We start from the raw sequence: 25,716 nt of genomic DNA on the forward strand, positions 1-25,716 counted from the left end.
GTTTCACAGAATCATATATTCCGGACATACTGTCCCCGTCCATACAGCCAGCTGGGTTCTCAGTACATCACGCAGACAGGAATAAAAACTCTCTGGGAAGAAGAAAGGCAGATGTGTATGTTTCATGATTAACTCATGGTGTGATTGTGATAACGTACAGGAACTCAAGTCCTTTTGTTCACCTGACCTAGAATACGTCATTATCAAATGCTGACCATATGACCTCCCAGGAAAAATCTCTTTGGTTATAGTCACAGCCGTGTATATTCCCCCTCAAGCCGATACCACGACGGCCCTCAAGGAACTATACTGGACTTTGTGCAAACTGGAAACCACATATCCTGAGGCTGCATTTCTATTTTTTTATTTCACCTTTATTTAACCAGGTAGGCAAGTTGAGAACAAGTTCTCATTTACAATTGCGACCTGGCCAAGATAAAGCAAAGCAGTTCGACACATACAACGACACAGAGTTACACATGGAGTAAAACAGACATACAGTCAATAGTGCAGTATAAACAAGTCTATATACGATCTGAGCAAATGAGGTGAGAAATGTATTATTTATTAATTTATATTCATTTATTGTAGCCGGGGACTTAAACAAAGAAAATGTGAGGAAAACACTACCGAAGTTCTATCAACACTTTGCCTGTAGTACTCGCACTTCAAAAACTCAAGACCATTGTTACTTTCCCTTCGCAGACTGCTACAAGGCCCTCCCCTGCCCTCCCTTCGGCAAATCAGATCACAACTCCATCCCTTCCTATAGGCAGAAACTGAAACAGGAAGTACCTGTGCTAAGGTCTATTCAACGCTGGTCTGACCATTCGGAATCCAAGTTTCTATATTGTTTTGATCAAGCAGACTGCAATATGTTCCTGGGTTCCCTCTGAGAATAACATTGACGTATACACTGACACAGTGACTGAGTTCATCAGGACGTGTATAGGGCATGTTGTTCTCACTGTAACTATTAAAACCTACCCAAACCAAAAACCGAGGATAGATGGCGGCATTCGAGCAAAACTGAAAGCGCCAACTACCACATTAACCATGGCAAAGTGACTGGGAATATGGTTGAATACAAACAGTGCAGTTATCAAACAGGCAAAACATCAGTACAGCGACAAAGTGGAGTCGCAATTCAACGGCTCTGTCACATCCTGACCTTACAGATCCTTATTATTCTCTATGTTTGGTTAGGTCAGGGTGTGACTCGGGTGGGAAAATCTGTTTTCTATTTCTTTGTGTTTTTGGCTGAGTATGGTTCCCAATCAGAGGCAGCTGTCTATCGTTGTCTCTGACTGGGGATCATATATAACTTGTCATTTTCCTTTTGGGTTTTCTGTATAGTTGATTTTGCCTTACAGAACTGTGCGCTTTCGTTTTTGTCGTTGTTATTTTGCTTTTGATGTCATCAATAAAAAGCACGATGTACGCCTACCACGCTGCACCTTGGTCCGGTCATTCCACAAACGAGAGCCATAACAGGCTCAGACACGAGATGTACGTGGCAGGGACTCCAGATAATCACAGATTACAAAGGGAAAACCAGCCACGTTGCGGACACCGACGTCTTGCTCCCGGACAAGCAAAAATCCTTCTTCGCCTGTTTTCAATGTCACTCCAATTTGCATACCACCCTAATAGATCCACAGTCTATGCAATCGCCATCACACTGCACACTGCCTTATCCCATCTGGGCAAGAGGAATACATATAAGAATGCTGTTCATTGACTTCAGCTCAGCCTACAACACCATAGTACCATGGGTCTGAACCCCGCCCTGTGCAACTGGTTCCTGGACTTCCTGACAGGCCACCCCAAGGTGGTGAAGGAAGGAAACAACACCTTCACTTCGCTGATCCTCAACACAGGGGCTCAGCCCCCTCTGTACTCCATGTTCACCCATGACTGCGTGGCCACGTACGCCTACAACTCAATCCTCAAGTTTGCAGATGACACAACAGCAGTAGGCCTGCTTACCAACAATGACGAGAGCCTACAGGGAGGAGGTGAAGGCACTTGTGAAGTGGTGCCGGGAAAATAACCTCTGCCTCAACATCAACAAAATGATGCAGGAGACAGCAGAGGGAGAACGTTCACATCGACGGGGCCACAGTGGAGGTTTAATGTTCAAGTTCCTCTGTGTATACTTCTCTGACAGCCTGAAGTGACAGTGTGGTGAAAAAGGTGCAACAGCGCCTCTTTAACCACAGGATGACACAATTTTTTGTCTTGGACTGTAAAACCCTCACAAACTTTACAGATGCACCATTGAGAGCATCCTGTAAGGCTGTATCACCGTCTGGTACAGCAACTGCTTCGCCCGCAACCACAGAGTTCTCCAGAGGGTGGTGTGGTCTGCCCAACGTATCACCGGTGGCACACTGCCTGCCCTCCAGGACACCTACAGCACCAGATGAGCACCATACGTAAAACACTAAACAAGAATGGTGTTCATGGAAGGACACCACGGAAGAAGCCACTGCTGTCCAAAAAAAAACATTTTGCAAGAGAATGTTAGGCTATCTGTCCGCCAATTGAAGCTCAACAGAAGTTTGGTGATCCAACAGGACAACGACCCAAACTATAGAAGTAAATCAACAACAGAATGGCTTCAACAGAGGATAATACTCCTTCTAGAGTGGCCTAGTCAGAGACCTGACCTCAACCCGATTTGAGATGCTGTGGCATGACCCCAAGAGAGCAGTTCACACCAGACATCCCAAGAATACTGCTGAACTGAAAGTTTTTTGTAGAGCAATGGTCCAAAATTCACCCTGACCGTTGTGCAGGTCTGATTCACAACTACAGAGAATGTTTGGTTGAGGTTATTGTTGCCAAAGGAGGGTCTACCAGTTATTAAATCCAAGGCTTCACATACTTTATCCACCCTGCACTGTGAATGTTAACACGGTGTGTTCAATAAAGACATGAAAACTTATTGTTTGTGTGTTATTAGTTTAAGCAGACTGTGTTTGTCTATTGTTGTGACCTTGATGAAGATCAGATCAAATTTTATGACCAATTTATCGGCGGTTGACGTCACCGGTCTTCTAGCCATCGCCGATCCATTTTTCATGTTCCATTTGTTTTGTCTTGTTTTCACACACACCTGGTTTCAAAACCCTAATTACATGTTGTATATTTTCCCTCTGTTTCCCCCATGTCCTTGTCGGGAATTGTTTATTTGTATGTGTTACTGCTGAGATACGGGTTTTGTACCCATGTGTTTGTTGTTTTGTATGCCGCTAGTTTATTTATTAAACTGCTCCGGATATTCACCAAGTTCTGCTCTCCTGCGTTTGACTTCCCTGCCACCAGTTACGCACCCCTTACAAGTACATACTGTTTTGCTCACTTCATATGTATGTATTGTATTCTAGTCAATGCCATCCTATTCAACTTTTGCTGTGTATAGAATAGTATATATCCTTCGTATCCTACAGAAATACTAAATATTCTATCCACATACTGTCCATAATGTCTATACATCCCATCTCATATACATCTACAGTGCATTCGGGAGGCATTCAGACCCCTTGACTTTTTCCACAATTTGTTACGTTACAGCCTTATTCTGAAATGGATTAAATAGTTTTTTCCCCCCTCAGTCAACACACAATAACCCATAATGACAAAGCAAAAACAGGTTTAGACATTTTAGCAAACTTGTAATTTTGATCAAATACTAATATCACATTTACATAAGTATTCAGACCCTTACTCAGTACTTTGTTGAAGCACCTTTGGCAGCTATCACAGCCTCGAGTTTGATTGGTATGACGCTACAAGCTTGGCACACCTGTATTTGGGGAGTTTCTCCCAGTCTTCTCTGCAGATCCTCTCAAGCTCTGTCAGGTTTGATGGGGAGCGTCGCTGCACAGCTATTTTCAGGTCTCTCCAGAGTCTCTCAAGAACATTCAGAGACTTGTCCCGAAACCACTCCTGCGTTGTTTTAGCTGTGTGCTTAGGGTTGTTGTTCTGTTGGAAGGTGAATCTGAGGCCCTGAGCGCTCTGGAGCAGGTTTTCATCAAGGATCGATCCTGACTAGTCTCCCAGTCCCTGCCCTGAAAATCATCCCCACAGCATAATGCTGCCACCACCGTGCTTCACCGGAGGGACGGTGCCAGATTTCTTCCAGGCGTGACACTTGGCATTCAGGCCAAAGAGTTTAATCTTGGTCTCATGGTCTGAGAATCCTTTAGGTGCCTTTTGGCAAACTCCAAGCCGGCTGTCATGTGCCTTTTACTGAGGAGTGGCTTCCGTCTGATTCCATAAAGGCCTGATTTGGTAGAGTGCTGCAGAGTTGGTTGTCCTTCTGGAAGGCTTTATCATCTCCACAGAGGAACTCTGGAGCTCAGTCAGAGTGACCATCTGGTTCTTGGTCACCTACCTGACCAAGGCCCTTCTCCCCCAATTGCTCAGGTTGGCCGGGTGGCCAGCTCTAGGAAGTGTCTGGGTGGTTCCAAACTCCTTCCATTTAAGAATGATTGACGGCACTGTGTTCTTGTGGACCTACTATGCAGCAGAAATGTTTTGGTACCCTTCCCCTCGACACAATCCTATCTCTGTCTACAGACAATTCCTTCAACCTCATGACTTGGTTTTTGCTCTGACATGCACTGTCAACTGTGGGACCTTATATAGACAGGTGTGTGCCTTTCCAAATCATGTCCAATCAATTTGTAGAAACATCTCAAGGATGATTAATGGAAACTCGATGCACTTGAGCTCAATTTCGAGTCTCATAGGAATGGGTCTTAATACTTATGTAAATAAGGTGTTTTTGTTTTTTTAATTTCAATACATTTGCAAAAATGTCTAAACCTGTTTGCTTTGTTACAGTAGGGTATTGTGTGTAGATTGCTGGAAAAAAATATTGAATCCATTTTAGAATAAGGCTGTAACATAACAAAGAAAAGGTCAAGGGGTCTGAATACTTATTCCACTTTTAGATGTTACAGCCTAAATTCAAAATGTTAGAAATTGTTGCACATTTTTGGAAAATGAAATACAGAAATATCTAAATTACATACACTACCTTTCAAAGGTTTGGGGTCACATAGAAATGTTCTTGTTTTTGAAAGAAAAGCATTTATTTTGTCCATTAAAATAACATCAAATTTATCAGAAATACAGTGTAGACATTGTTAATGTTGTAAATGACTATTGTAGCTGGAAACTGCACATTTTAAATTGAATATTTACATAGGCGTACAGAGGCCCATTATCAGCAACCATCACTCCTGTGTTCCAATGGCATATTGTGTTAGTTAATCGAAGTTTATAGTTTTAAAAGGCTAATTGATCATTAGAAAACCCTTTTGCAATTATGTTAGCACAGCTGAAAACTGTTGTTCTGATTAAAGAAGCAATAAAACTGGCCTTCTTTAGACTAGTTAAGTATCTGGAGCATCAGCGTTTCTTGCTTCGATTACAGGCTCAAAATGGCCAGAAACAAAGAACTTTCTACTGAAACTCATCAGTTTATTCTAGTTTTGAGAAATGAAGGCTATTCCATGCGAGAAATTGCCAAGAAACTGAATATCTCGCACTATGCTGTGTAATACTCCCTTCACAGAACAGCGCAAACTGGCTCTAACCAGAATAGAAAGAGGAGTGAGAGGCCCCGGTGCACAACTGAGCAAGAGGACAAGTACTTTAGAATGCCTAGTTTGAGAAACAGACGCCTCACAAGTCCTCAACTGGAAGCTTCAATCTATAGTACCCGCAAAACACCAGTCTCAACGTGACTCCGGCATGCTGGCCTTCTAGGCAGAGTTCCTCTGTCCTTTGTCTGTGTTCTTTTGCCCATCTTAATATTTTATTTTATTGGCCAGTCTGAGATATGTCTTTTTCTTTGCAACTCTGCCAGCATCCCGGAGTCGCCTCTTCACTGTTGACGTTGAGACTGGTGTTTTGCGGGTACTATTTAATTAAACTACCATTTGAGGACTTGTGAGGCGTCTGTTTGGGGGTACAGAGATGAGGTAGTCATTCAAAAATCATGTTAAACACTATTTTTGCACACAGAGTGAGTCCATACAAATTGTTATGTGACTTGTTAAGCAAATGTTGACTCTTGAACTTGTTTAGGCTTGCCATAACAAAGGGGTTGAATAATTATTGGCTCAAGACATTTCAACTTTTCATTTTGTATTAATTTGTAGACATTTCTAAAAACATAATTCCACTTTGACATTATGGGGTATTGTGTGTAGACCTGTGACTAAACATCTCAATTTAATCCATTTTAAATCCAGTCTGTAACATGTCAAAATGTGGAAAAAGGAAAAAGGTTTGAATAGTTTCTGAAGGCACCATATAGGGCTCCAGACCATATGACCACCTGACCATCAATAGCTCTGGGCCCTAAGGCTATATCAATTAACTGGTATCCAGCCTAATGTCTTCTATTTGTACTACAAATGTAAACAAAAACACAGTATTCACTGCTAGCTTTTACTGTATCCTCACACTAACCTCGTGATGTTGTATCTGTTTTATTTTTCAGATGGACCTGAAACTACCTCTGATATCAACATTGTTAGCAGTCATTTGTTACAGCAGTGCTCAGCAAGGTAAAGTTATTCTCTCTCATATCTCAAGTTTCTGTCCTACTTACTTTAACTTCCACCTTGTTAGACAAAATCAATCCTCAACAGTAACATCTGTGTTCTGTTTCTGTACACTGACTACACAGTACATCATCTAATCATATTATGTCATAAACGATGTTGGCCTACATACAATACAGAATGGTGACTAATAGCCTGATTTTCCATGGGTGAGTCGAAGCAAAGCGAGCATGCTGCTGTAATGTAATGATGTTATTTGTCAGAAGAAGAAGCAGCTACACCTAGGCTTTTTGGAGCTTAGTAGTTAGGGCATCATAGAACTATGGAACAGCGGAATATTCCGTTCTGGCTCCAATTACTGTTCTCTCTGAGCCACACAGTTTTCCTAAATTTAAATTAAACAATGTGTAAACACTGGGGCGTTTTGCCTGCTTAGTCTTTAGGAGTATATAATGAGTTTGCTTCTCTTCAACCTTCAGAAGGGAACGAGTGCATCAAGGCCAATGCCAAGTCCTGTGGGGAGTGTATTCAAGTGGGAGCGAAATGTGGATGGTGCACAGACCCAGTATGTGGATTTGAATTTGTCAATAACTTTGTTACTGCATTGTTACTATAACTGACTCAGCATTAGAACTCGTATGCAATCAAGGAGAGAAGTATGTCATCTAAACTGTCCCTTGGAATTACAACACTAGTGTGTCAGGCAATATTGTTTATAACCTGCTTTGGAGTGTAGGAAATACATTTTCAGAAAATAAGGACCTTACATTTTGGGTGGATTCCCTCTGAGTGCATAATGCAATTTGTCATGATACTGATTAACCTCCTCCCTCTCCCCCAGGAGTTTCTTAAGCAGGGTGAGGCCACGTCGACCCGCTGTGACGAGCTAGAGTCCCTGCGGAAGAGAGGTTGCAGTGGCGCCAAGGTAGAGAACCCCCGAGGCAGCCAACAGGCCCTGCAGAACAAGACTGTGACCAACCGCAACAAGGGAGCAAAGAAACTCAGACCAGAGGATATCACACAGATCCAGCCCCAGAAACTCACCCTTAGCCTCAGATCTGGTGGGAACTTTGATAAGGGTGCATCCCAAATGGCAACCTTTTCCCTATTTAGTTCTACTACTTTTCGCTCTGGTCAAAAGTAGTGCCTTATATTGGGGATAGGGTGCCATTTGGGACATAGTCTTAGTTAACTTTGTTTCAGCCATAACTTCCCGTTTTGATCATTGCTGAAGCAATTTTGCTGAGGGTTGCTGTTTCCTGATATTTTCTGTGGTCTTTCACTGTTATGTTGATTAGTTACAGTATCCTCTATTTTCTTTGAGAGTTTAAGCTATCAACTGTACAGCTGTTATTATGTGGAAGGAAGGAGTGCTCCTTGCACTCTTCCATGCCAGAGGCTTATTTGACAGGGACAATTCACCTTAATCAACATTTCAGTGTTAACATCAATGTAAATGTGCCAGAGTTGGCAAAAGTGCAAATTTTCATCCACAGTCCCTGGTTTAACCTTGCCTATCTTTTTGTATACTGTAGGTGAACCCCAGTCTTTTAATCTGAAGTTCAAACGAGCTGAGGATTACCCCATCGACCTCTACTACCTGATGGACCTCTCCTACTCAATGAAGGATGATCTGGAAAATGTAAAGAACCTGGGAACACAGCTGATGCTGGAGATGTCAAAGATCACATCTGATTTCAGAATCGGTAAGATTATGAATCCGCCCTGGTATGAGGAATGGGGATGTCCATATTTCTTTTAAATTTTTCTCCACAACAACTTGATATCTTCTGCTTTCAGTGCTGTTTGGGTGCATATTGCATAATTATACAATACCCATAATGTTATGTGTAACATATCCAGTTTTATCTTGGTAAAGATGTTCTGAAGCTAACAAATTGGTGTCCTGTCTCCTTACCAATACAGTGTATATGTGAGCTGGATATCTTCTCTTCTTCTTCTTTTCTGTCAGGTTTTGGTTCCTTCGTTGAGAAGACTGTGATGCCTTACATAAGCACCACCCCAGCCAAGCTGCTGAACCCCTGTACTGGGGACCAGAACTGCACCAGTCCATTCAGCTATAAAAACGTACTGAAGCTGACCAGCAATGGACAGGAGTTCAACACACTGGTGGGACGACAGCAGATCTCTGGAAACCTGGACTCACCAGAGGGAGGCTTTGATGCCATCATGCAAGTGGCTGTCTGTGGTGTAAGTATTATGCTTTTATTATAATATACAGTACCAGTCAAAGTTTGGACACACCTACTAATTTCAGGGTTTTTCTTTATTTTCACTATTTTCTACATGGTAGAATAATAGTGAAGACATCAAAACTATGACATAACCACATATGGAATTTTAAAAAAGTGTCAAACTAATCAAAATATATTTTCGATGAGATTCTTCAAAGTAGCCACCCTTTGCCTTGATGACACTCTTGGCATTGAAACAATCAGTTGTGTTGTGACAAGGTAGGGGTTGTATATAACAGCTCAAATAAGCAAAGAGAAACGACAATCCATCATTACTTTGTCGGGTTCTGAGAATATGAAATATACTTATTCGTGTCACTAAATTGAGAAAATAGTAAATATAAAGAATGAGTAGGTATACTGTAAATTATTCAAATAATCATTTTATCAGGGTTTTAAACTCAGCAAATATAGAAACGCCCTCTCACTGTCAACTGCGTTTATTTTCAGCAAACTTAACATGTGTAAATATTTGTATGAACATAAGATTCAAAAACTGAGACATAAACTGAACAAGTTCCACAGACAGGTGACTAACAGAAATGGAATAATGTTTCCTTGAACAAAGGGGGCGGGGGGGGGGGGGGTCAAAATCAAAAGTAACAGTCGGTATCTGGTGTGGCCACCAGCTGCATTAGCCCTTTGAAATAGCAGTTTAGGACCCTAGAGTGAATGAACTCTCAAACATTATGGTTTTATAAAACGGCCTTCTCTTAGCTTCCAGTTAGCCTCCACTCCAGCCATTCTCCATTGAGAATAGGGTGTTAAGGTCTGGTACCACGAGATCAATTCACAGAGAATATAAACATACTTACTTACTCCTCTTTGTCTTGAGTTAATATAAACTCAGCAAAAAAAGAAACTTTCCTTTTTCAGGACCCTGTCTTTCAAAGATAATTCTAAAAATCTAAATAAATTCAAATCTTCATTGTAAAGGGTTTAAACATGTTTCCCATGCTTGTTCAATGAACCATAAACAATTAATGAACATGCACCTGTGGAACGGTCGTTAAGACACTAACAGCTAACAGACGATAGGCAATTAAGGTCACAGTTATGAAAACTTAGGACACTAAAGAGGCCTTTCTACTGACTCTGAAAAAACACCAAAAGAAAGATGCCCAGGGTCCCTGCTCATCTGTGTGAACATGCCTTAGGCATGCTGCAAGGAGGCTTGAGGACTGCAGATGTGGCCAGGGAAATAAATTACAATGTCCGTACTGTGAGACGGCTAAGACAGCGCTACAGGGAGATATGACGGTCAGCTGATCGTCCTTGCAGTGGCAGACCATGTGTAACAACACCTGCACAGGATCGGTACATCCGAACATCACACCTGCGGGACACGTACAGGATAGCAACAACTGCCCGAGTTACACCAGGAACGCACAATCCCTCCATCAGTGCTCAGACTGTCCACAATAGGCTGAGAGAGGCTGGACTGAGGGCTTGTAGGCCTGTTTGTAAGGCAGGTCCTCACCAGACATCACTGGCAACGACGTCGCCTATGGGCACAAACCCACCGTCGCTGGACCAGACAGGACTGGCAAAAAGTGCTCTTCACTGATGAGTCGCTGTTTTGTCTCACCAGGGGTGATGGTCATTCGAGTTTATTGTCGAAGGAATGAGCGTTACACCGAGGCCTGTACTCTGGAGCGGGATCGATTTGGGGGTGGGGGGTCCCTCATGGTCTGGGGCGGTGTGTCACAGCATCATCGGACTGAACTTGTTGTCATTGCAGGCAGTCTCAACACTCTGCGTTACATGGAAGACATCCTCCTCCCTCATGTGGTACCCTGCCTGCAGGCTCATCCTGACATGACCCTCCAGCATGACAATGCCACCAGCCATACTGATCGTTCCTTGCCTGATTTCTTGCAAGACAGGAATGTCAGTGCTCTGCCATGGCCAGCGAAGAGCCCGGATCTCAATCACATTGAACACATCTGGGACCTGTTAGATCGGAGGTTGAGGGCTAGGGCCATTCCTCCAAGAAATGTCTGGGAACTTGCAGGTGCCTTGGTGGAAGAGTGGGGTAACATCTCACAGCAAGAACTGGCAAATCTGGTGCAGTCCATGAGGAGGAGATGCACTGCAGTACTTAACTTGGCCCCTTTTTTCTCAATTTCCGCCTGACTGACGTGCCCAAAGTAAACTGCCGGTTGCTCAGGTCCTGAAGCCAGGATATGCATATAATTGGTACCATTGGAAATAAAACACTGACGTTTGTAGAAATGTTAAAATTATGTCAGAGACTATAACACAAGAGATATGGGAGGAGAAAATCCAAAGGAAAACCAACCAGAATTATTATGTTTTTGAGAGACCATGCTCTTACAATGAAAAGTATAGGGGCATACTGAATTCTAGCTCCCAGCATGCAATTCCTGTGGCTTTCAGAGGGTGTCAGCAGTCTATGTTCAAGGTTTCAGGCTTGTAACTTCAAAAACTAATAAGAAACATGAGTTTTAGTTCAGGGACACAGTCTTGGAAATTCGTGTTTGGGCGCGCCATGAAGACAAGACGCACCTGCTAAAATCGGTTTCTTATTGAACATACTTTTTTCCGTAAGAAATATTAGAGTTTGATTACATTTTAGGGTATCTGAGGAGTAGATAGAAACCTATTTTGATTTGTTGAAACAAAGTTTAGGGGTAGATTTTCGGATTCCTTTCTCTGCATGTTGAACGAGTGGATTACTCAAATCGATGGCGCCAACTAAACAGACTTTTTGGGATATAAAGAAGGATTTTATCTAACAAAATGACACTACCTGTTATAGCTGGGTCCCTTTGGATGACAAATCAGAGGAAGATAACAAGAATTTAAGCTAAATGTTTAATATCCATAATTTGTATGATTATTTATTTGAATTGCGCGCCCTCCAGGTTCACCGGAATTTGTCCCACTAGCGGGACGCCTAGCCCTAAGAAGTTTTAACCTCTTACATAGCTGTTCCTAGAATCTTTCCTAGGTCTTGTAATTTTGTTCTCTGGTATTTCTGTAAGCTGTGTCCTTTTTCTGTATGTTGTTTTATTTTACATTGAGTTTGTATGGGCCTCTCTCTCTCTCCCTCCTCCCAGGAGCACATTGGCTGGAGGAACGTCACACGTCTGCTGGTGTTTTCCACTGATGCTGGCTTCCACTTTGCTGGAGATGGGAAACTGGGAGGGATTGTTCTGCCCAACGATGGGAAATGCCACCTGGAGAACAATATGTACACCATGAGCCACTACTATGTATGTAGTATGTATGTCACAACGGGTGATTCTAATCCTGAATGCTGATGGGTTAAAACTGCTTTCCAGCCAGTGTCTATGCCTTGAAATGCCTATTTACTCTGTTCAATCTCACTGCGCAAGCTTTGCAAAATAAATTTAGAAATCTATATTATTCAATTATTGAGTCTGCGTTGCGAAGGGCTAAAATAGAAGTCAGTTCTATTTGTGACGCAGATCGCGCTACAAGTCCTGCCTCTCCCATCTCCTCATTGGTTTATAGAAGCAGGTACCCATGTGCCATCTCCTCATTGGTTATACCCACGTGGGTGATTGAAAGATGAACGAGGTCAGAAGCGGTAATGCACCTAATTTATGAAAGTAGACGATCGCAATATAAAGTCAAGAGAAGAAAATGCCTAGAAGGAGGAGAGATGACTGGAAATGATTCGGTTGACCATTTTATGTGTGGATTAATTGTCGGAGTAGAGGACCTTGTGCATTTCAGGTAAAATAACAACTCAATTTTATATCCCAGGACAAATTAGCTAGAAAGTGCAAGCTATCTAAATTGCCATAAATGTTTAATGCTTTTTGACCAGTCCCCAAATGAATATAATTGGTTCAGAGTTTGTTTTGATATTTTAACCTGTGTGTCGTGATCGCGTTTGGTGTGGGGGGACAAAATAAATGTATGCACAATGGCGCACGTGCGTAGCCGGATTGGGTTCGGTGTTAGGTAAACACTGACAGTCACCACCAGCGCCAGGAGCATGGACAGTTCTTCCACTCATGTGCCATCAACGGAAACATCACTATTAACATCACCAGCTTGGTTAGCTCAGACTCGCCAACCACAATAGTGCTTGCCTATGTAGGCCTATTGGATGTTTACAGTATTAAGTCATTATTTATTGAAGTTCTTGTCTTATCATCATTGAATCTATGCTACCTAGCTACAGTTGAAGTCGGAAGTTTACATGCACTTTGGTTGGAGTTATTAAAACTCGTTTTTCAACCACTCCACATGTTTCTTGTTAACAAACTATAGTTTTGGCAAGTCGGTTAGGACATCTACTTTGTGCATGACAAGTATTTTCTTCCAACAATTGGTTACAGACAGATTATTTCACTTATAATTCACTGTATCACAATTCCAGTGGGTCAGAAGTTTACATACACTAAGTTGACTGTGCCTTTAAACAGCTTGGGAAATTCCAGAAAATGTCATGGCTTTAGAAGGTTCTGATTAACTCAAATGATGTCAGTTAGCCTGTGTACCTGTGGATGTATTTCAAGGCCTACCTTCAAACTCAGTGCCTCTTTGCTTGACATCATGGGAAAATCAAAAGAAATCATCCAAGACTTCAGAAAAACAATTGTAGACCTCCACAAGTCTGGTTCATCCTTGGGAGCAATTTCCAAACGCCGGAAGGTACCACGTTCATCTGTGCAAAAAATAGCACTCAAGTTTAAACACCATTGAACCACGCAGCTGTCATACCGCTCAGGAAGGAGACTCCTTCGGTCTCCTATAGATGAACGTACTTTGATGCGAAAAAAGTGCAAATCAATCCCAGAACAACCGCAAAGGACATTGTGAAGATGCTGGAGGAAACCGGTACAAAAGTATCTATATGCACAGTAAAACGAGTCCTATATCAACATAACCTGAAAGGCTGCTCAGCAAGGAAGAAGCCACTGCTCCAAAGCCGCCATAAAAAAGCCAGACTACGGACTATGATGCAACTGCACATGTGGACAAAGATCATACTTTTTGGAGAAACGTCCTCTGGTCTGATGAAACAAAAATAGAACTGTTTGGCCATAATGACCATCGTTATGTTTGGAGGGAAAGGGGGAGGCTTGCAAGCTGAAGAACACCATCCCAACCATGAAGCACTGGGGTGGTAGCATCATGTTGTAGGGGTGCTTTGCTGCAGGAGGGACTGGTGCACTTCACAAAATAGATGGCATCATGATGATGGAAAATTATGTGGATATATTGAAGCAACATCTCAAGACATAAGTCAGGAAGTTAAAGCTTGGTTGCAATTGGGTCTTCCAAATGGACAATGACCCCGAGCATACTTCCAAAATTGTGGCAAAATGGCTTAAGGACAACAAAGTGAAGGTATTGGAGTGGCCATCAAAGCCCTGACCTCAATCCAATATAAGATTTGTGGGCAGAACAGAAAAAGCATGTGCGAGCAAGGAGGTCTACAAACCTGACTCAGTTACACCAGCTCTGTCAGGAGGAATGGGCCAAAATTCACCCAACTTATTGTGGGAAGCTTGTGGAAGGTTTCCTGAAACATTTGACCCAAGTTAAACAATTGAAAGGCAATGCTACCAAATACTAGTTGAGTGTATGTACATTTCTGACCCACTGGGAATGTGAACAAAATAAATCAAAGCTGAAATAATTCTCTACTATTATTCTGACATTTCACATTCTTAAAATAAAGTGGTGATTCTAAGACAAGGACTTTTTACTAGGATTAAATGTCAGTAATTGTGAAAAACTGATTTTAAATATATTTGGCTAAGGTGTATGTAAACTTCTGACTTCAACTGTACATGCCAATGATTTGTTTAGCATAGCAACGTTGAATGAATAGAATTAAGACTGGGTACAAAAGATGAGGAAATAACTAAAACAATAAAGCCCTGGAACCCAGGAATTATGGCTTCACCATGGGCCTTAGAACAGCCCTTGTCGGGAGTTGTCACACTAATGCCCGGGTTCTTAGGCATTATTTCTTAATTAACACACTGCTATTTACTGTATGTATTGTGGCTTTTTTCTCTTCTGTGTGGTCTGTATTTTGAATATGACAAGATTTGAAGGTTATGGGCTACTTGCTTTAGTGATGGCATCAAAGGGCAAACCTAGTACCTGTACTTACTAATTGTCTCCCTGTAACAGGACTACCCCTCCATCGCCCATCTGGTTCAGAAACTAAGTGACAACAACATCCAGACAATCTTTGCCATCACAGAGGAGTTCCAGCCTGTTTACAAGGTCAGTCAGTTGTTCCTGTGTGTGGAATTTTCAAGTTTCTGTGCTTCTCTGTTAGAGGTTGGAGGAAGCCCAACCCTTTGAAGAGCAGAGAAGCATTTACCTTTACCTTTACTAGTAACATATCTTTGGACATCTGGTTGTGTCCCAAATGGCAACAATTTCCCTATATATTGCACTACTTTTGTAGTGCACTTTATAAGGAATCGGGTGCCATTTGGGACACAAGCCTCTGAATGTTCCTTTTTGCCCTTTTCAAGCCATTTAGATGTCTGCCTGGAGTTCGTCAATATTCCTTTATCATATCCACATCAGTCCCAATGCTTGGACAGTGTTTGTCAACCTCGGGAGAAAGTCTTTGATTATTTGATTCCACTGTTAGACTTGGGTTACATCCCAAATGGCACCCTATGATATACAGTGCCTTCGGAAAGTATTCAGACCCTTTGACTTTTTCCACATTTTGTTAGGTTACAGCCGTATTCTCTTCATCAATCTACACGCAATAGCCCATAATGACAAAGCAAAAATAGGTTTAGACATTTTTGCTAATGTATAAAAAATGAAAACACATTTCCATAAGTATTCAGACACTTAACTCTGTACTTTGTTGAAGCACCTTTGGCAGCAATTACAGCCTTGAGTCTTATTGGGTATGACGCTACAAGTCTGGCGGACCCGTATTTGGGGAGTTTCTCCTGTTCTTCTCTGCAGATCCTCTCAAGCTCTGTCAGGTTGGATGGGGAGCATTGCTGCACTGCTATTTTCAGGTCTCTCCAGAGATGTTTGATCGAGTTCAAGTCCAAACTCTGGCTGGGCCACTCAAGGACATTTAGAGACTTATCCCAAAGCCACTCCTGCATTGTCTTGGCTGTGTGCTTAGGGTCGTTGTCCTGTTAGATCCCTCTGTACTTTGCTCCGCTCATATTTGCCTCAATCCTGACTAGTTTCCCAGTCCCTGCGGCTGAAGAACACCCCAACAGCTTGATGCTGCCACCACCATGCTTCACCATAGGGATGGTGCCAGATTTCCTCCAGACGTGACGGTTGGCATTCAGGCCAAAGAGTTCAATCTTGGTTTCATCAGACCAGAGAATCTTGAGGTTGAGTGACCATCGGGTTCTTGGTCACCTCCCTGACTAAGGCCTTTCTCTCGTGTGGCCAGCTCTAGGAAGAGTCTTTTTTGGTACCCTTCCCAAGATCTGTGCCTCGACACAGTCCTGTCTCGGAGCTCTACAGACAATTCCTTTGACCTCAGGTCTTGGTTTTTTGACATGCACGGTAAACTGTAGGACCTTATATAGACAGGTGTGTGCCTTTTCAAACTATGTCCAATCAATTGAATTTACCACAAGTGGACTCCAATCAAGTTGTAGAATTATCAGGATGCAACTGAGATAAATTGTGAGTCTCATAGCAAAGGGTCTGAACTTATTGTAAATAAGGTTTTTGTTTATTTTTAATACATTTGCAAAAATGTCTAAACCTGTTTTGGCTTTGTCATTATGGGGTATTGTGTGTTGATTGCTGAGGATATATATATTATGGAAAAAGTCAAGGGGTCTGAATACTTTCCGAAGGCAATGTATATAGTGCACTACATAGTGCATTGTTTAAGGAATATGGTGCCATTTTAATACAGACTTTGACTCGGATCTTTGTCAAAATGTAGAATGTCACAACACTAAATAGTTTTAACTTTAGATTCAGACCTTACAACTGTGTTTGCAGACCACAATAAAACTACTCTCCAATCTAAATGGTCAGGCAAAACATAACAGTTGCTCTGAGCAACTTTTCTGGTGCATTGATTATTTAGAGATCTATAGTCGTGGCCAAAAGTTTTGAGAATGACACAAATATAAATGTTCACAAAGTCTGCTGCCTCAGTTTGTATGATGACAATTTGCATATACTCCAGAATGTTATGAAGAGGGATCAGATGAATTGCAATTAATTGCAAAGTCCCTCTTTGCCATGCAAATGAACTGAATCCCCCCAAAAAATTCCACTGCATTTCAGCCCTGCCACAAAAGGACCAGCTGACATCATGTCAGTGATTCTCTCGTTAACACAGGTGTGACTGTTGACGAGGACAAGGCTGGAGATCACTCTGTCATGCTGGTTGAGTTTGAATAACAGACTGGAAGCTTCAAAAGGAGGGTGGTGGTTGGAATCATAGTTCTTCCTCGGTCAACCATAGTTACAGTGCCTTGCGAAAGTATTCGGCCCCCTTGAACTTTGCGACCTTTTGCCACATTTCAGGCTTCAAACATAAAGATATAAAACTGTATTTTTTTGTGAAGAATCAACAAGTGGGACACAATCATGAAGTGGAACGACATTTATTGGATATTTCAAACTTTTTTAACAAATCAAAAACTGAAAAACTGGGCGTGCAAAATTATTCAGCCCCTTTACTTTCAGTGCAGCAAACTCTCTCCAGAAGTTCAGTGATGATCTCTGAATGATCCAATGTTGACCTAAATGACTAATGATGATAAATACAATCCACCTGTGTGTAATCAAGTCTCCGTATAAATGCACCTGCACTGTGATAGTCTCAGAGGTCCGTTAAAAGCGCAGAGAGCATCATGAAGAACAAGGAACACACCAGGCAGGTCCGAGATACTGTTGTGAAGAAGTTTAAAGCCGCATTTTAATACAAAAAGATTTCCCAAGCTTTAAACATCCCAAGGAGCACTGTGCAAGCGATAATATTGAAATGGAAGGAGTATCAGACCACTCCAAATCTACCAAGACCTGGCCGTCCCTCTAAACTTTCAGCTCATACAAGGAGAAGACTGATCAGAGATGCAGCGAAGAGGCCCATGATCACTCTGGATGAACTGCAGAGATCTACAGCTGAGGTGGGAGACTCTGTCCATAGGACAACAATCAGTCGTATATTGCACAAATCTGGCCTTTATGGAAGAGTGGCAAGAAGAAAGCCATTTCTTAAAGATATCCATAAAAAGTGTCGTTTAAAGTTTGCCACAAGCCACCTGGGAGACACACCAAACATGTGGAAGAAGGTGCTCTGGTCAGATGAAACCAAAATTGAACTTTTTGGCAACAATGCAAAATGTTATGTTTGGCGTAAAAGCAACACAGCTGAACACACCATCCCCACTGTCAAACATGGTGGTGGCAGCATCATGGTTTGGGCCTGCTGTTCTTCAGCGGGGACAGGGAAGATGGTTAAAATTGATGGGAAGATGGATGGAGCCAAATACAGGACCATTCTGGAAGAAAACCTGATGGAGTCTGCAAAAGACCTGAGACTGGGACGGAGGTTTGTCTTCCAACAAGACAATGATCCAAAACATAAAGCAAAATCTACAATGGAATGGTTCAAAAATAAACATATCCAGGTGTTAGAATGGCCAAGTCAAAGTCCAGACCTGAATCCAATCGAGAATCTGTGGAAAGAACTGAAAACTGCTGTTCACAAATGCTCTCCATCCAACCTCACTGAGCTCGAGCTGTTTTGCAAGGAGGAATGGGAAAAAATTTCAGTCTCTCGATGTGCAAAACTGATAGACATACCCCAAGCGACTTACAGCTGTAATCGCAGCAAAAGGTGGCGCTACAAAGTATTAACTTAAGGGGGCTGAATAATTTTGCACGCCCAATTTTTCAGTTTTTGATTTGTTAAAAAAGTTTGAAATATCCAATAAATGTCGTTCCACTTATTGATTGTGTCCCACTTGTTGTTGATTCTTCACAAAAAAATACAGTTTTATATCTTTATAAAAAATACTTTCGCAAGGCACTGTACCTGCAAGGAAACAAGTGCAGTCATCATTGCTTTGCACAAAAAGGGTTTTACAGGCAAGAATATTGCTGCCAGTAAGATTGCACCTAAATCAACCATTTATCGGATGATCAAGAACTTCAAGGAGAGTGGTTCAATTGTTGTGAAGAATGCTTCAGGGTGCCCAAGAAAGTCCAGCAAGCGCCAGGACCGTCTCCTAAAGTTGATTCAGCTGCGGGATCGGGGCACCACCAGTACAGAGCTTGCTCGGGAATGGCAGCAGGCAGGTGTGAGAGCATCTGCACGCACATTGAGGCTTAGACTTTTGGAGGATGGCCTGGTGTCAAGAAAGGCAGCAAAGAAGCCACTTCTCTCCAGGGAAAATATCAGGAACAGACTGATATTCTGCAAAAGGTACAGGGATTGGACTGCTGAGGACTGGGGTAAAGTAATTTTCTCTGATGAATCCCCTTTCTGATTGTTTTGTGCATCCGGAAAAAAGCTTGTCCGGAGAAGACAATGTGAGCGCTACCATCAGTCCTGTGTCATGCCAATAGTAAAGCATCCTGAGACCATTCATGTGGGGTTGCTTCTCAGCCAAGGGAGTGGGCTCCCTCACAATTTTGCCTAAGAACACAGCCATGAATAAAGAATGGTACCAACACGTCCCCAGAGAGCAACTTCTCACAACCATCCAGGAACAGTTTGGTGACGAACAATGCCTTTTCCGGCATGATGGAGCACCTTGCCATAAGGCATAAGTGATAACTAAGTGGCTCGGGGAACAACACATCAATATTTTGGGTCCATGGCCAGGAAACTCCCCAGACCTTAATCCCATTGAGAACTTGTGATCAAGAGGCGGGTGGACAAACAACAACCCACAAATTGTGACAAACTCCAAGCATTGATTATGCAAGAATGGGCTGCCATAAGTCAGGATGTGGCCCAGAAATTAATTGACAGCATGCCAGGGGCGGATTGCAGAGGTCTTGAAAAAGAAGGGTCAACACTGCAAATATAGACTCTTTGCATCAACCTCATATAATTGTCAATAAAAGCCTTTGACACTTATGAAATGCGTGTAATTATACTTCAGTATTCCATAGTAACATCTGACAAAAATATCTAAAGACACTGAAGCAGCAAACTTTGTGGAAGTTAATATTTGTGTCATTCTCAAAACTTTTGGCCACGATTGTACATGATTCATATTGACATACTAGGTCATTTACTCTACGGTGTTCTCTCTCTTCTCAGGAGTTGAAGAATCTCATTCCTAAGTCTGCAGTTGGGACACTCTCTGCAAACTCCAGCAATGTTATCAACCTCATTATTGATGCCTACAATGTAAGTATAAATTGAATTGGTTACTAGTATGCACTATGCACTGCTGCACACAATCTCACTTTCAGCCTCAAAATAGTTGGCAAAACCCGTGCTGCTCTTACACTAGAGTCATCACGTCTCTGTCTGAACTGTTCTTTGCAGGGGACATTTTTCAAATATGCATTTTAAAAACTGTAGATTACTGAATATAGTATATTTTCAATTTGCAGTGGGCTAACTCTTGTTCTTTGTATGGTAGTCTCTTTCCTCAGAGGTGATTCTGGAAAACAGTAAGCTAGCAGAGGGAGTGACCATCGCGTACCAGTCACGCTGCAAGAACGGAGTGACTGGTGAGGGAGAGATGGGAAGAAAATGCTCCAACATCTCCATCGGAGACGAGGTGGGTAACCAAAACATCCTCCATCGTTTTCTATTCTAAATATAGATCTTTTTTTTTTTTTCATCTTTCAGGTTCAGTTATTTCAGTTTTCTGATCAAGTGCATTGGATTGGTCCGTTATTAGATGCCCGACGAGTCAAACGCTTTTTTAAATTCTGAAATGTAAATAGTATGCCCTTAGTGTGAATGCGTTCCCTCATCACTTATCTGTAGGTGTCTTTCACCATAAGCATCACAGCTAAGCAGTGTCCTAAGATGGGCAAACCAGAGACCATCAAGATCAAACCCCTAGGGTTCACAGAGGAGGTGGAGATCGCTCTGAACTTCATCTGTGAATGTGACTGTCACAAAAACGGCACTGAGAACAGTGAAATCTGCCACAAAGGCAACGGGACATATGAATGTGGAGCCTGCAGGTAAGGCACTTATGTTTCACAGGCAGAAGATCTTAACCCTTATTTACCTTTCATATTGTAATATTGTCCATGGCATAGAGAAAGTGTACAGTATGATGTTTGATACTGAATGTATAATGCATTGTAAATCTATTTCTATAGTCCATTGATATGTAACTGATTTCCGGTGTATTGCATTGGTTTGTCTGAATATTCTACAATATTGGCATGTTGTTGTAAAAAAGGATTACATTTGATTGTCTTTATTGTCGCTCAGGTGCAACGAGGGCCGTATAGGTAGACATTGTGAGTGCAGCACCAACGAAGTGACCAGCGAAGACCTGGATAAGAACTGCCGTAAAGACAATGGTACAGACATCTGCAGCAACAATGGAGACTGTGTGTGTGGAACCTGCGAGTGTAAGAAGAGGGAGAACCCAGAGGAACGCTACAGTGGAAAGTTCTGCGATTGTGACAACTTTAACTGTGACCGCTCCAACAACAAACTCTGTGGAGGTAAGTCATCAGTTGAGCTGCTGTGGTGTGCAATAGGCATGCGTCGAAGCAGATAAATGTGTTAAATGATATCATTACAGATTTTGCTTACTGTGAAATGATGGCCAAGCTCTACCATCTGAAGACAAGTGTGACATCCTGCTCTGCACACAAATGAGTGACCTCGTGATCGTTTGTGGTTATAATGAGCCCATTTCCAATGAAATTACAGATCATTGCCCGTTATGAAATTAGATTTACCCTCGTTAATGTCAGCCTTTTTTTTTATCTGTGATTGTATTTGATCTTAGCAGGGTAATCTCTCATCTCTGACCCTGTGTGTGTTGTGTTGGGGCAGGACACGGTCGTTGTGAGTGCAGGGTGTGTATCTGTGATGCCAACTGGACGGGCAGTGCCTGTGACTGTTCTCTGGACACCACAACCTGCCTGGCCTCTAACAAGCAGATCTGTAATGGCCGGGGCACCTGTGAGTGTGGAACCTGTAAGTGCACTGACCCCAAGTTCCAGGGGCCTACCTGTGAGATCTGCCCCACCTGTCCAGGAGTCTGCGCAGAACACAAGTGAGTTGAATAAAGGAATTCATTAATTTTATTTGATAATTATATTGTTTTAACAATGCAAAAAAACAACTATTTGCTGTATTTCCTTGTGGGAATGTTATATGTGGATTACATAAAGGTTTATTGTAAGGGTTGAAAATAATTCAGCCCCCCCCCCCCCCCCCGTTCTTTTTTTTTTAAGGGACCTCTCAACCTTTTTTAAATAGGCATCTAGCCTTCTTCATTTATCCGACTTAACCTGCATTATTTTTGTGACCTCTTGTTTCCTTTCTTCCAATCATTCCAAAAAAAGGGAACAATGGACCGTTTAGACTGTGATATCTAAAACCAGTGGTGCTAGTTGCACTCTTAGGTTAAAGGGTTCTTCGGCTGTCCCCATAGAATAACCCTTTTTGATTCAACGTAGAACCCTTTTGGGTTCCCAAAACCCAAAATGGTTCTACCTGGAATCAAACAGGGTTCTTCAAAGGGTCCTCCTATGTGGACAGCTGAAGAACCCTTTTAGGTTCTAGATAGAAAAAAATATGCTAAGAGTGTAGGGTACAGCATTGCCCACTACAGACGCTTGCATAAACCTCAATATTTAGCTTTCTTACATTCCAATAGACAAGTGAATATGTTACAAGTCTAGGAATCCCAATGTGAGACTACCTGCATGTGTTACTCCATCTGTACAGAGTTTAATGTCAATGTCCTGTCTTCCACAGGGAGTGTGTTCAGTGCAGGGCCTTTGGGACGGGGGAGAAGAAGGAGACGTGTGAGAGGGACTGTAGCTACTTCAACCTGATCAAGGTGAAGGACCGAGACAAGCTGCCCCAGCCAGGACAGGCCTTCCCCCTGATGCACTGTAAGGAGAGGGATGCCAACGACTGCTGGTTCTACTACACCTACGCTGTCAACAACAACACAGAGAAGGAGGTCCATGTGGTGGAAACACTAGGTGAGAGAATATGCAGTCTCTGGCATGGCATTGTGACTGAGGATATAACAGAGTGAAAAATAGGTTTATTTGTTTTATCCATTGAATAGTGTTGTCATTAGAGCTAGGAGTTCTTGGCCTGACCGTGAAGAACTGACCAGAAATTCCTTGTCCTAGATGCAGTATAATGCAAATCAGGATGTAATTGTGTATATGAATTTGATTTTACATCAGCTGACTTGCCTGGTTAAATACCCTCAAAAATATTGGGCTAACTTCATTTTCTTGCTGTGTGTTTCCCTGTCTGTGTTCCAGACTGCCCCGCGGGCCCGGACATCATCCCCATCGTGGCTGGCGTTGTGGCGGGCATTGTGCTGATCGGCCTGGCTTTGCTGCTCATTTGGAAGCTGCTCATGATCATCCACGACAGGAGGGAGTTCGCCAAGTTTGAAAAGGAGAAGATGAATGCTAAATGGGACACGGTAAGAGTGGAGAGTAGACAGTACCTGGCCGCCATCTTTGAGAAGTTTGTAAGGGCGATTATGTATTTTTGCCGGTCTTAGTTTATATTCTCCCTGACTAATTTCAGTAGGTTGATTGAGACATGGAAAACAGATGTTATAGATATGACAACCGTCTGAATCTCTTAAACAGAGAATGGACTCCTAGAGGAATATAGAGTTGGAAACAGTGTTGTACTCTCTCTAAGCCTTTGATGACTGTAACAGACCTGTTGATGATGAGGATTTTATAAGACGCACAGACAGTCCTACTCAATTTCAACTTCAACGTAAATATCTTAGAAGTTTGAAGTCATCTCTGTGCAAAATAGAGAAACCAAAAAACAGAAGCCTTTTTGGAATGTGACGGTCCCTGAATACACATACAGTACCAGTCAATTTTGGACACACCTACTCATTCAAGGGTTTTTCTTTATTTTTTACCATTTTCTACATTGTAGAATAATTGTGAAGAACTCATAAATACAATAAAATAACACATATGGAGTCATGTAGTAAGTAAACAAGTGTTAAAAAAGAAAATATATTAGTTATGATATTATTCCAAGTAGCCACCCTTTGCCTTGATGACAGCTTTGCATACTGTTGGCATCTCTCACCCAGCTTCATGAGGAATGTTTTTCCAACAGTCTTGAAAGAGTTCTGATACATGCAGAGCACTTATTGGCTGCTTTTCCTTCACTCTGCGGTCCAACTCATCCCAAATCATCTCATTTGGGTTGAGGTCAGATGATTGTGGGGGCCAGGTCACATGATGCAGTACTCATCACTCTCCTTATTGGTCAAATAACCCTTACACAGCCTGGAGGTGTTTTTGGGGCCATTAACCTGTTGAAAAACAAATGATAATCCCACTAAGCGCAAACCAGATGGCGTATCGCTGCAGAATGCTGTGGTAGCCATGCTGGTTAATTGTACCTTGAATTACAAAAATAAATCGCTGACAGTGTCACCAGCAAAGCACCATCACACCACCTCCTCCATGCTTCACAGTGGGATCCACACATGCAGAGATCATCCATTTACCTACTCTGCATCTCACAAAGACATGGCGGTTGGAACCAAAAATCTCAAATTTGGACTCGTCAGACCAAAGGACACATTTCCACCGGTCTAATGTCCATTGCTCGTGTTTCTTGGCCCAAGCAAGTCTCTTCTTCTTATTGGGGTCCTTAAGTAGTGGTTTCTTTACAGCAAATTGTCCATGTAGGCCCGATTCACGTAGTCTCTTCTGAACAGTTGATGTTGAGATGTCTGTTACTTGAACTCTATTAAGCATTTAAGCAGCAATCTGAGGTGCAGTTAACTAATTAACTTATCCTCTGCAGCAGAGGTAACTCTGGGTCTTCCTTTGCTGTGGTGGTCCTCCATGAGAGCCAGTTTCATCATAGCGCTTGATGGTTTTTGCGACTGCGCTTGAAGAAACTTTCAAAGTTCTTGAATTGGTCCGAAATGACTGACCTCCATGTCTTAAAGTAATGATGGACTGTCATTTCTCTTTCCTTATTTGAGCTCTTCTTGCCATAATATGGACTTGGTATTTTACCAAATAGGGCTATCTTCTGTATACCACCCCTACCTTGTCACAACACAACTGATTGGCCCAAACGCATTAAGAAGGAAATAAATTCCACAAATGAACTTTTAACAAAGGCAGACCTGTTAATTGAAATGCATTCCAGGTGACTACCTCATGAAGCTGGTTGAGAGAATGGCAAGAGTAAGCAGAGCTGTCATTAAGGCAAAGGGTGGCAACTTTGAAAAATCTCATATGTTTTGATTTGTTTAACACTTTTGTGGTTGCCACACATTTCCAAATGTGTTATTTTATTGTATTTATGAGTTCTTCACTATTATTCTACAATGTAGAAAATAGTAAAAATAAAGAAACCATTCAATGAGTAGGTATGTTCAAACTTTTGACTGGTAATGTATATCTGTCTTTTCCTGGGAGTTGCTACCGAAGCCTAGTTTGGTTGGTGGAGTTCTGCTGCCATCTAGTGTTGTGTTAACCACACAGCAGGCAGAGGTTAAATTCCGGACAGCAGGGTGGTATTCATTAGGCACTGTTAGATTCTGGGATAAACTTGGAACATTGTTATACTCAGAAATATAGTATCTGACGAGTGAAAGAGACTGGTTTTTACATCGGAAGTTAATGGTTATCTGTAGGAGCCAGATGGCTTTGAAATGTGTTCGATGGACGTGAGGAAGTCACAAGATTGCTATAGGGGATAC

General features: G+C 42.1%; 1 protein-coding gene across 2 annotated transcripts in view; it reads left to right on the forward strand.

Annotated features, from left to right (window-relative positions):
- LOC139367245 (integrin beta-1-like) overlaps positions 1 to 25,716 on the forward strand; it is a 42,556-nt gene that overhangs the window by 13,250 nt on the left and 3,590 nt on the right. For both annotated transcript variants that reach the window (XM_071105489.1, XM_071105490.1), the window contains exons 2-15: positions 6,524 to 6,590; positions 7,067 to 7,152; positions 7,429 to 7,648; positions 8,123 to 8,293; positions 8,560 to 8,798; positions 11,926 to 12,081; positions 14,990 to 15,085; positions 20,100 to 20,189; positions 20,428 to 20,568; positions 20,781 to 20,983; positions 21,240 to 21,478; positions 21,816 to 22,038; positions 22,746 to 22,978; positions 23,273 to 23,439. In XM_071105489.1, the coding sequence (XP_070961590.1) occupies positions 6,524 to 6,590; positions 7,067 to 7,152; positions 7,429 to 7,648; positions 8,123 to 8,293; positions 8,560 to 8,798; positions 11,926 to 12,081; positions 14,990 to 15,085; positions 20,100 to 20,189; positions 20,428 to 20,568; positions 20,781 to 20,983; positions 21,240 to 21,478; positions 21,816 to 22,038; positions 22,746 to 22,978; positions 23,273 to 23,439 (2,331 nt within the window). The remainder of the gene's footprint in view (positions 1 to 6,523; positions 6,591 to 7,066; positions 7,153 to 7,428; positions 7,649 to 8,122; positions 8,294 to 8,559; positions 8,799 to 11,925; positions 12,082 to 14,989; positions 15,086 to 20,099; positions 20,190 to 20,427; positions 20,569 to 20,780; positions 20,984 to 21,239; positions 21,479 to 21,815; positions 22,039 to 22,745; positions 22,979 to 23,272; positions 23,440 to 25,716) is intronic.

Source organism: Oncorhynchus clarkii, chromosome 15 (genome assembly GCF_045791955.1).
Source record: "Oncorhynchus clarkii lewisi isolate Uvic-CL-2024 chromosome 15, UVic_Ocla_1.0, whole genome shotgun sequence".
Classification (NCBI taxonomy): domain Eukaryota; kingdom Metazoa; phylum Chordata; class Actinopteri; order Salmoniformes; family Salmonidae; genus Oncorhynchus; species Oncorhynchus clarkii.